The 10,290-nt window shown below is 38.4% G+C and overlaps 1 protein-coding gene across 1 annotated transcript; it reads left to right on the top strand.

Annotated features, from left to right (window-relative positions):
* The first annotated feature begins 6,643 nt into the window (after window positions 1–6,643).
* Window positions 6,644–9,061, top strand: LOC107760407 (uncharacterized). Its single transcript, XM_075227223.1, has 3 exons — window positions 6,644–6,958; window positions 7,068–7,131; window positions 7,962–9,061. The coding sequence occupies exons 1-3, from the start codon at window positions 6,644–6,646 to the stop codon at window positions 9,059–9,061; spliced, it is 1,479 nt and encodes a 492-aa protein (XP_075083324.1).
* The last annotated feature ends 1,229 nt before the right edge of the window (window positions 9,062–10,290 follow it).

Raw genomic sequence — 10,290 nt, 5'->3', positions numbered from 1 at the left:
AGCAGCTCTAGCTGCATTTCCAACACTCAAACTCCCCGATACCTATCCAAAATCATCCCGAGCCCATCGGGACCTCAACAAAAAATACCAACAAGTCATATATCAACATACCAACTTATATAGTCAAACCTTCGAATCACTCAAAACAACACCAAATCATCAAATTACCTTTGGATTCAAGCCTAAGAACTTCTAAATTTTTAAATTCGGCAACCAGTGCCGAAACCAACCAAACCACGTCTGAATGACCTCAAATTTTTCACACAAATAAAAAATGACACTACGAACCTACTCCAACTTTCGAAATTCCATTCCGACCCCAAAATTAAATTTTCCACTGCTGACCGAAATCGCCAAATTTCAAATTTCGCCAATTCAAGCCTAATTCTACCACGGACCTCTAAATCACATTCCGGACGCACTCCTAAGTCCAAAATCACCTAACGGAGCTAATGGAATCATCAGAATTCATTACCGAGCTCGTTTACACATAGGTCAACATCCAGTTGACTTTTTCAATTTAAGTTTCTACTTAAGAGACTAAGTATCTCAATTCACTCTGAAACTACTCCGGTCCCGAACCAACTAACCCAATATAACTCAACACAGCTGAACAACACATAAAGAAGCAGTAAATGGGCGAACGGGGTTATAATATTCAAAACGACTGGCCGGGACGTTACATTCTCCCCTTCTTAAATAAATGTTCGTCCTCGAACGAGTCAATCAGAAGAACATACCTGAAATCACAGTATCTGAAGCAATAACGTCTAGCCTAGCTGGGAGGGCATAGAAACGGGCCTGAACCCCCATAGATCTGCCTCCTCCTCTCGGGCGGTCCACAGGTGACTAGGCTCCGCCCCTAGCTGGCTGAACTCTACCCCTAGCTGGCTGGGCGGGTGGTGACGTAAATGGTGCTGTAGTCGGAGGCTGAGTACTCCGCTGCGGAGTCCCACCCAACATCCTAGGGCAATATCTCGCAATGTGACAAAAATCCCCGCACTCGAAACAACCCCTCCCCTGATGAAACGGTTGCTCCTGATGCCCAAAAGAATTACCCGATGATACCTGAGAGGGCGAGGCATAATGAGAACCTTGTGCTGGCAATGCACTGAATGATGGGTGACCCTGCTGAAACTGGTCCTGCTGAAACTGACCTCCTTGAGGAGCACCACTGGAACCACCCTGACCACGAGGCCTATTAGCCTTCCTCTCAGTCCTCTCCTGACCTCGAACCATCTCAATCTGTCGAGCAATATCGACAACCTCATCAAAGGTAACCCTAGATACTCTCTCCCTGGTCATAAGCAATCGAAGCTGAAAACTGAGGCCATCTATAAACCTCCTGATCCTCTATTGGTCTATGGGAACCAACCAGACCACATGATGAGCTAACTCGGAGAACCGCATCTCATACTGTGTAACAGATATCTCACCCTGGCGAAGCTTCTCAAACTGCCTGCGCAACTCCTCTCTGCGGGACTCAAGTACAAATTTCTCCAGAAAAAGAACGGAGAAATGCTGCCAAGTAATGGGTGCTGCGCCAACAGGCCTACGCCTCTCGTAAGTATCCCACCATCTGAGTGCAACCCCAGAAAACTGAAAGGTAGTGAATGAGACCCCATAAGTCTCCAAAATACCAGCAGTACGGAGTATCCTCCGACACATGTCCAAGAAGTCCTGAGCGTCCTCTCTCTCTGTGCCACTGAAAGGTGGCGGCTGGAGTCTCCCAAACCTCTCCAGCCTACACTGATCATCCTCAGGCATAGAAGGAACCACATAATCCTGTGCAGCTGCAACCGGCTGGACTGGTGGTGCCTCCGGTGTCTGAAGTCCCTGAATAACCTGCTCGGGTGTGCGAGCGACGGGAGTCTGAGTGCCTCCCCCAGCCTGAAGAGTAGCTGCGGCCGTCGAAATAGAGACTGCCTGAGCAAGGCCGGTACACGCTGTCAGAATCTGAACTAGGGCCACCTGAAGGCCAGGAATCACAATAGGCACAGGTGGTGCCTGAGGTGGTGCATCAACAACTGGAACCTGGTCCTGATCTGGGATAACCAGTGGATCTGTAGGTACTGCCCCAGCTGTTGTATGGGTTGCACCTCTGCCCCTACCACGACCTCTACCGCGACCTCGGCCTCTCGCGGACCAAGCTGGTGGCTGACTCTCTTGACCGGTAGCGTGAGTCCTCACCATTTGTGAGAGAATAAAATACAGATGTTTAGTTACTAGAATACACATAACGCACGATAAGAATCCAAGAATGTGAAATTTTCCTAAGGGTTCTGCAGCCTCTCGAAGATAAGTACAGACGTCTCCGTACCAATCCACAAGACTCTACTAAACCCGCTCATGACTCATGAGACTTATGTAACCTAGGCTCTGATACCAACTTGTCACGACCTAAAATATAACCATGGTCGTGATGGCGCCTATCGTGTTACAAGGCAAGCCTATTTCCCAAAATATTACTACTAAACCGATTATAAGAATTTAATAAAATATTTCAACATTTGGAATTTCTCATAAACTAAATCAACTCTAAATATAATTTTTGAAATACGGAAATGAGCCCCAACATCGGGGTGTCACTAAGTCATGAGCGTCTAAATCTATGAACTAAGAAATGAAACTGTCTAATTGTCAATACAATCCAAAAGAAGAAATGATAAAAGGAGTAACAAGGTCCTACGGATGCTAGCATCTGCCTTGCAATCTCCACAGATAGCTGGCCTGAACTCAACGATCGTCGCGCTCTAACTCACTTGAATCTGCACATAAAGTGCAGGGTGTAGCATGAGTACAACCACCTCAGCAATACAAAAATAACTAAGGAACTGAGCAATCGTGACGAGCTAAATAAAACAGTCCAATTATTTATTTTCACAATTTAAAAATAAACAAGTAAATTCCATAACTCAGTAAATGCCACAAAGAAGTTTAACAGATAAATGCAGCAACAACACAAATAAATACAACCTCGCAGCAGTGTCACTCCATCACTCATCACTCGCACTCAGTACTCAATACTCAAAACACTCAACACTCTGCGCTCACTGGGGGTGTGTACAGACTCCGAAGGGGCTCCCAAAGCCTAAACTCTAAGCACGGACAACTCACGTTCCATCATATCAATACCTGGATCCGCACTGTCAACTCACGTGCTACACAGATAACTCACGCGCTATGGTATCAATACCTGGACTTGCACGGTCAACTCACGTGCTACACGGACAACTCAAGCGCTATGGTATTAATATCCTCACAACCAGGCCCCTTGGCCTCACTCAATCATGTACCTTACTAGCCTCACCATCATCAACAAAAAAGGGAACACAACCCACATCAAGTATCACAGCATATTAGCAAATAATAGAGATTGAGGTAAACATGTACAATAATTTCTATGACTGAGTACAAATAATGTGAGCATAAATAAAGCCTAAGCATGATCTCTAACATGAAGGAAAATAAGTTCAATAACAAATAAACACATAACCACAGATAATAGCCATTAGGCCTCACAGCCTGACGGGACGGACCAAGTCTCAATACCTCGCGGTGCACACCCACACGCTCATCACCTAACGTGGGTATCACTTCCAAACAATCACGTGATGTCAAATCTCCGGGTTTATACCCTCAAAGCCAGAGTTAAAACTGGTACTTACCTTAACAACGTAAAGATCCTACTCAGGGATGCCCTCGTCTCTAGACTCGGTCTCCAAATGCTCTGAATCTATTCACAATCAGTACAATACCATCAATATACGCTAATGGAATGATTCCACAAGAAAAACTTTCAAATTATGCCAAAAATTCGAAACCGACCAAAACCCGACCCCCGGGACTATTTCTCGAAATCAGTCCAAAATGGCAGAATAATAAACCTTGTCCTCTCCCTAGTCTAACCATACCAAATTCATCAAAATCCGACATCGTTTATTCCTTCAAATCCTTAAATTACTCCCCAAAAATTCCAAGCCCTAACCCCTCATTTTAAATAATTACCATGATTAAACAACAGAAAATCACCATATATATAAGTATTAGGGCTCAAGTAACTTACCTCAACGAAACCCTCTTGATTCCCTCTTCAAATCTCTACCAATATCTCCAAAAACCGAATAGAAATGGTGAAGAACGCACCAAAATTCGCGAAGTGTGATATATAGGATTTGCCCCAGGGATTCCGCACCTGCGGGCCCTTTCTCGCACCTGCGGTCCCAGGTGCGCATATGCGAAAGTCACTTAGACGCTAAGCTTCACACCTGCGGATGCCCCTTCGCACCTGCGGGCTCGCAGGTGCAATCCTCTCTTCCGCACCTACGCTCAATGTCAGGCCTTCATTTTCCGCATCTGCAACATGCCATCCGCACCTGCAGTGCCCAATCCGTAGGTGCGGACACACCAGGACAGCAGCTACAGCTGCATTTCCAACGTCCAATCTCCCCGATACCTATCCGAAATCATCCCGAGCCCCTCGGGACATCAACTAAAAATACTAACAAGTCATATATCAACATACCAACTTAGTCGAACCTTCGAATCACTCAAAACAACACCAAATCATCAAATTATCCTTGGATTCAAGCCTAAGAACTTCTAAATTTTCAAATTCGACAACTAGTGCCGAAACCAACCAATCCACGTCCGAATGATCTCAAATTTTGCACATAAATTACAAATGATACTACGAACCTACTCCAACTTTCAGAATTCTATTCCGACCCCGATATCAAATTTTTCACTGCCGACCGAAATCGCCAAATTTCAAATTTCGCCAATTCAAGCCTAATTCTACCACGGACCTCCAAATCACATTTCGGACGCACTCCTAAGTCCAAAATCACCTAACGGAGCTAACAGAATCATCGGAATTCAAATTCGAGATTGTTTACATATAGGTCAACATCCGATTGACTTTTCCAATTTAAGTTTCTACTTAAGAGACTAAGTGTCTCAATTCACTCTGAAACTACTCCGGTCCCGAACCAACTAACCCAATATAACTCAACACAGCTGAACAACACATAAAGAAGCAGTAAATGGGGGAACGGGTTATAATATTCAAAACTACTGGTCGGGTCGTTACACATAGTGGATCCCATAGGATTATCTAGAGGACTACGCTTATTTTGGAACAATGATGTTCAGGTATGTCAATCTAACTCATCTTCATTTTATATTGAAACTTATATGCACGATACTTTATCGGATTATAAATATTGGTATGTATTTGTGTATTTAAGTACTGATAAAGCTATTCGTAAAAGTCAAATGCAAGAACTTATCTGTAGTTCTAATAATTGGGGTTCATTGTGGATAATTTCAGGAGATTTTAATGATATTATCGATAATTCTGAAAAGATGGGAGGTAGGATTAGAGAAACAACTTATTTTAGAGATTTCTCACGGAATGTTGGGGCTGTAGATTTAGGTTTTAATGGAAAACCTTGGACGTGGTGGTGCTTTAGAGTAAATGACGGTACTATTCAAGAAAGACTTGATAGAGTTGTAACTTCCCCGAGATGGAGACTAGAATTTAATCTGGCACATGTTACTCACTTGGAAACGGAGGCTTCTGATCATACGGCTTTATTAATGAACACGGAGCCTAGCTCTATTAAAAGAAAAAAAAAAATTTACTTTGATAAAAGATGGAGTGGGAAGGAAGTAGTGAACAATATTATAGAGAAAACGTGGAATAGTCATCTGGGAGGTTTTGAACAATCAAAAATTAGTTTCAAAATTAAAAAGTGTCGAGTATCTTTGTTAGCTTGGCTAAGAGTGGGTAAGGAAAATTCGAAGAAGCGAATTCAAGGTATTAAAGATAGGGGATAAATGAACTAAGAAAAGATACTGTTAATTTCGACATTAATAAGCTGAAACTACTTCGTAAGGAACTAGGACAAGCCTACAGAGATAAAAAAGCATACTGGAAACAAAAGTCTAGAGCTTTTTGGCTTCATGAAGGAGATAAAAATACATCCTTTTTCCATATGAAAACCATTCAGAGACGAAAATGTAATAGTATTAAAGGGTTCCAATTAGATGATGGTCATTGGGTCTCCGATCAAGTTGATATTGTAAAGGAAGTAGAAAGATATTATAAACTATTGTTTACTACTTCTAAACCAACAAACTTTGATTCCATCTTGAATTTAATTCCTCTTTTGATTGACAATTCTATAAATGATAGTCTTATTAAAGATGTTATTGATAATGAGATTCGAAGAGCTGTATTTAATATGCCTCAAAGCACTAGGAATAGATGGTATGACTCCTTTTTTATTTTAAAAATATTGGAATATTCTTTCTTTTGACTTATGTGCAGCAATTAAAAGTTTTTTCCAGTTAGGTTACCTTCTCCCTTCATGAGATCAAACTCTTATAACGTTAATCCCTAAAGTGAAAAATCCAAGTGGTATTAGTCAATAGTCAATATAGACCTATAAGTTTGTGTTCAACTATCTATAAAATTATTTCTAAGATTATTGTTGGTAGATTGAAAACATATTTACCTAAGATAATTTCTCCTAATCAAGCTGGTTTTATTGGAAAAAGACAAATTCTAGACAATGTTGTTTTATCTCATGAATTTATACATCTTCTAAAGAATAAAAGAAGAGGTAATAACAAATACATGGCTTTGAAATTGGATATGGCTAAAGCTTATGATCGTGTTGAACGGATTTATATCCAACAATTGCTTCTGAAAATGGGCTTTCATGAGACATTCGTCACTTGGATTATGCTTTGTATTACTACACCTACATACAAGTTTAACATAAATGGGCAAATAGCTGGTGAAGTGATACCTACCAGGGGATTAAGACAAGGTGATCCTTTGTCACCATATTTGTTCTTAATATGTGCCGAAGGTCTTTCTAGACTATTAAACCATGCAGAATGCCAAAGGGATATTCAAGGTCTAAGTTTAGTTAGAGGGGGACTTACGGTAAATCACCTTTTTTCGCGGATGATTCTTTATCTTTTGTTCTGCTAATATCCAAAATGCTACTAATATCTCTAAAATTTTAAATATTTATGAAGAATGTTCTGGACAGAAGGTGAACTTGGATAAATCAACGATAATATTTAGTAAAAATACTCTTGAAAGTGATAAAGATGGTATTATTGCAGAGCTAGGCCAACTACAAAGGAATAACTTAGGCTTTTATCTCGGTTTGCCTGCAGTAGTTGGAAGATCTAAGAAGAAAATGTTGGAGTTTATTAAGGATAGAGTGAGGACAAAATTAAGGATTGGAAAAATAATTTTCTAAGTCCAGCCGGAAAAGAGGTAATGCTTAAATTTGTCTTATCCGCGATTTCGGCTTATGCTTTATGTTGTTTTCAATTCCCAGATAGCTTATGCAAAGAGATTACTACTATTTTTTCTAATTTCTGGTGGGGGCAAAATGAGGACAGGAGGAAAATGCATTTTGAAAAATGGGAAAATCTTTGTTTAGCAAAATCAAAAGGTGGTATTGGCTTTAGAGATTTAAAATCTTTTAACCAAGCTTTATTAACTAAACTTGCGTGGAGAATTTTAACTCAACAAGATTCATTACTCTTTAAAATTCTCAAAAGTAAGTACTTTCAAAATAATTCTTTCCTTAAAGCTACTATTTCATCATCTAGTTATTGGGTTTGGAAAAGTATTATTTGGGGAAGAGAGCTATTGCAAAAAGGAATTCGATGGAGGGTAGGAACAGGTGAAAATATTAAGGTATGGATTGATCCTTGGATTCCTAATTCTAGTGGATTTAGACTGCAACATTATCAAACGCAAGTGAATACAGAGTTGCAAGTTAATGCCCTTATTTATCAACAGACGCATACTTGAAAGTTGCACGATCTTCAAAATTTATTTTGTATTGATGATATTCATGCTATTTTATCCATCCCCATCTCTACTACGGGCTCTTTGGATAGAATTATTTGACATCATTCTAAATCAGGTAATTATGAGGTTAAATCAGGTTATCATTTAGCTAAAGAAATTGCAAGATGTAAAGATGGTAACAATGCTAGACCTCAATCTAGTCATCACTCTTCTTCCAAAGCTTTTTGGGAGTTTTTATGGTCTTTGAACATTAAGAACAAATATAAACATTTTATTAGGAAATGTATTTTGAATGTGCTACCTGTTAATTGTACTATTTCAAAACGTTTAAGGCATGTATGTGAAGTATGTAAGGTCGGTGGCTTAGAAAATAAAACTATTGATCATATGCTCTTTAGATATCATAAAGCTCAGATAGTTTGGAAATTAAGTCCTATTAGTTGGCCTAACTTAGAACATACTTTAGATTTTGCTGCGTGGTGGTATGATGTTTTCATTAATGCTAATAAATATCTTGATTCTATTGAAATTGTTAAACTAAGCATTTCAATTATGTGGCAAATTTGGAATAGAAATTTGTTGAATTTTTATGGGGATATATGTGAACCTAATGAAATTGTAAACAAAGCACTTTTTGATTTTCATGAATATGAAAATTCTATGTTTACTATCTCTTCTCCTTCCCACACATCTGATTGTTCTGATAATAAAAATATCACTGTGGCACAAGATGGTGTTGTTATGTTTGCAGATGCTGGGTTACAATTGGAAAAGAAGATGGCAAGCATTGGAGTGGCGGCTATGGATAGCTATGGTCATTTGCTTCAAGCCTTTGGCACCACAATTCAATTTGTTGGGAAAGCCATTACTGCTGAAGCACTAGCAATTCGTGAAGCTCTGGAAAAAGCTAGAGAAAATGGATGGTCAAAGGTGCATATTCTATCAGATGCAAAAAATGTGATGGATATGATAAAAAAAAGGATAGTGGTCTCATGGGAGATAGAGACTACTTGTGAAGATATCTGGAAGATGATAAATTCCTTTGAAGATATAAATATTAAATATATTCCTAGATCTTGGAATGTTTTGGCACATAATTTAGCCAAGTTTTCTATTTCGCTATTACATAGAATTAATTGGGTTTCTACTTTTCCTAGTTGGATTGTAAACGATGCAGTTGCATCCTTTGACTCTTTGAGAGCTATTATTATATAATATAGTAAAGTTGTTTGTTGGAAAATAAAATTATAGTATGGCAAAATGTAATGATAAATATAAATTCACAATGTCGTAGCATCCTACAATTTTGAAAGAAAAATTGGGAATATACCGAATGCAATTGTTACTTAATTTGGTTTATTAATTCGTCATGTATATGCTACGTTTCATTGAGCTTGACGCCTGGATGCAAGCCCAATTCTGCAAAAGGTAATTCATATTCCTTAATTTGGGCAATTTGCAGTCGTGCCCTATATTTGTGTTATCTTTTAACTTGTACCTTATTTTTAAAAATTATTGATTTGGTAGCCAGCTGATCAAAAATCTATAATAATATGACAATTATACCCCTCACAAAAGATATAAAACATGTATCACGCATTAATCGCGTGATCAGCAACCTCATTCGTGAAAAAGATCTCCTCCATCACTCCCTCCCTCATCAAAAGATCTCCTTAAACCCTGGTCGAAGATCTCCTCTCCTCTCAGCAGCTCTATCAAAAAATCAGAAACTTGAACCAGATTCATCTTTAGAATTCAAAATTACAAAACACATTATAAGTACTGCAATTCATCTTCAGAATCGCATTAGATTGTGAAACTGATTTAACTTCATGATATATGTTTCTGGAATTATTTTCATAATTCGTCATGCTTTTTAAGTTTTGAACTTAAAAACAAAATATGAATTCAATTAAAGCCTATAGTTATTTTCACTTATGGTCATTTACAAATCACACTTGCATGAAGTTGTTTGACAGATAAGCATGAAGTTTTCACTTATAGATCTTTAAAAACTTTTCAAAACTTCAAATTTAATGCGTGAAGGATATAAAATAAAGTTGTTTCACGTTGAATTCTGAAATTTCAGTGAAATATAAAGCTAACCATGTTGAAGTTTTGTCCTACAGTACGTAATTTTGTAAATGAGTTTTTTCTTAAGCTTCAGACTTATACATGCTGAAGTTTTTCAGTTCATTCTCTATCACTTCATACTAAACATACTGAAGTGTTTGTCATGCAGTCTCTAGTTTTGTAATGAGTCTTTTTCTAAACTTCAGACTAAACAAGCTGAAGTTTTTATATTCATTTGCTAACATTTCAGACTAAACATGCTGAAGTTTTGTCATGCAGTCTGTAATTTTCTTATGAGTTTTTGCAAAACTTCAGACTTATGCATGCTGAAGTATTTTTAGTTTATTTGCTAAAATTTCATACTAAAACAT

The sequence above is a fragment of the Nicotiana tabacum genome, chromosome 12 (genome assembly GCF_000715075.1).
Source record: "Nicotiana tabacum cultivar K326 chromosome 12, ASM71507v2, whole genome shotgun sequence".
NCBI lineage: Eukaryota > Viridiplantae > Streptophyta > Magnoliopsida > Solanales > Solanaceae > Nicotiana > Nicotiana tabacum.
Note: the sequence above shows the minus strand (reverse complement) of the source record. Positions and strands in the feature narration are given on the sequence as shown.